The 1514-nt window shown below is 39.8% G+C and overlaps 1 protein-coding gene across 5 annotated transcripts in view; it reads left to right on the forward strand.

Moving 5' to 3' along the window:
- Window positions 1-1514, forward strand: part of ddx4 (DEAD (Asp-Glu-Ala-Asp) box polypeptide 4) — an 18260-nt gene that overhangs the window by 8322 nt on the left and 8424 nt on the right. For all 5 annotated transcript variants that reach the window (XM_032505899.1, XM_032505901.1, XM_032505904.1 and 2 more), the window contains one exon: window positions 548-604. In XM_032505899.1, the coding sequence (XP_032361790.1) occupies window positions 548-604 (57 nt within the window). The remainder of the gene's footprint in view (window positions 1-547; window positions 605-1514) is intronic.

Raw genomic sequence — 1514 nt, forward strand, 5'->3', positions numbered from 1 at the left:
AAAGTCCAGACCTGAATCCAATCGAGTGTGGAAAGAACTGAAAACTGCTGTTCACGAACGCGCTCCATCTAACCTCACTGAGCTCGAGCTGTTATGCAAGGAGGAATGGGCAAAAGTCTGTCAATGTGCAAAACTAATAGACATACCCCAAGCCACCTACAGCTGTAATTGCAGCAAAAGGTGGTACTACAAAGTATTAACTTGAGGGGGCTGAATAATTTTGCACGTCCAAATGTTCAGTTTTTTATTTGTTAGTTTGAAAAATCCAGTCCATTTTGTTCCGCTGTGGCAAAAGGTCAAAGTTCAAGGGGGCCGAATACTCATGCAAGGCACTGTAGGTTTGGAATTATTTTTTACGACGAGCTAATTTGAGTTTTATACAGAGGGAAAGTATGGTTAAAAGGTACCGCTGGTACTAAAACCAAATTGGAAAAAATATGAGCGGTATCCAACCCTGACTGTTTTAACCTGAAGTTATTTTCCACCAAGTAATACTTTTTGTCTAATGTATGTGAATCTTTGTATTTCAATACATTGTTTTGAACAGGGTTTAGAGGAGGAAGCAGAGGAGGAAGAGGCAGCAGAGGAGGTGGTTTCAGACAAGGTATTTCTTTAGGTCAGGCCTCTTGAACAGGGTGTCCTCTAAATTAGTCTTAATCTTTGAATAAAAAAATTAGACTTAACATGAATCTAACATATTAGCAAATATAAATCCCCATTGCAGGTTGTAAACTATTCCGGCACCGTGCTGGAACTCCGGAACTTGCATGCAATTTAATATTTGAGTCAGTTGTAAATTGTAATTTCCCCTTGTGGGGTTAGTAAAGTATACATGATTAGTATTTCACCTACCAATCATGAAAGAAACGCAACTGGCCATAATAGTGCAGCCCTAGCGCTGGGCATGAATAGAGGACAAGAGAAAATAAAAAGGTCGGCGATGGGAAGCCGTTCAGCACTTAATGCCTCAAATTGAGCACCCGGCTGCTACATATGTTCAAGGAAGATACTTACTGTACGGCAGCAGCGATAAGAAAGTGCCTGCCAGTCATTAGATGCTAGTCACAAAGCTTCATTCCGTGTAGTCTATCCTAAGAGTATGTTACGGCATCAAAGGCTACCGCAGTGCCTTTTGCTGACCGAACGTGTTTGTGATTAAAAACAATACGTGTGTACACGTTCATAGCGGAACACGATTTGTCATTAACGATGGCCACTGTGTAAAATGTATCTAAAGCCCAAACTGCCTTCACAAAGCTGTTAGGAATCAGCACAGCAGTTATGGAAGCATAACAGCATTGTCCAAGAGTTTAGACGTCTAGCTGCATGAAAAGCTACACAAAGTTTTCAATAAATGTATATGAAGAAACTAATGTCAACATGGGCAAAATCATGAATGTACCAATTCATCTTTTTGATGATGACCTGGCCAATGTAACACATCTAGAAAGTTGTTGTCATGATTCAATGTAGGATTATATTATTCCAATATGAAAATCTACATTGACTCTTAA

The sequence above is a fragment of the Etheostoma spectabile genome, chromosome 24 (genome assembly GCF_008692095.1).
Source record: "Etheostoma spectabile isolate EspeVRDwgs_2016 chromosome 24, UIUC_Espe_1.0, whole genome shotgun sequence".
NCBI classification, from domain to species: Eukaryota; Metazoa; Chordata; class Actinopteri; order Perciformes; family Percidae; genus Etheostoma; species Etheostoma spectabile.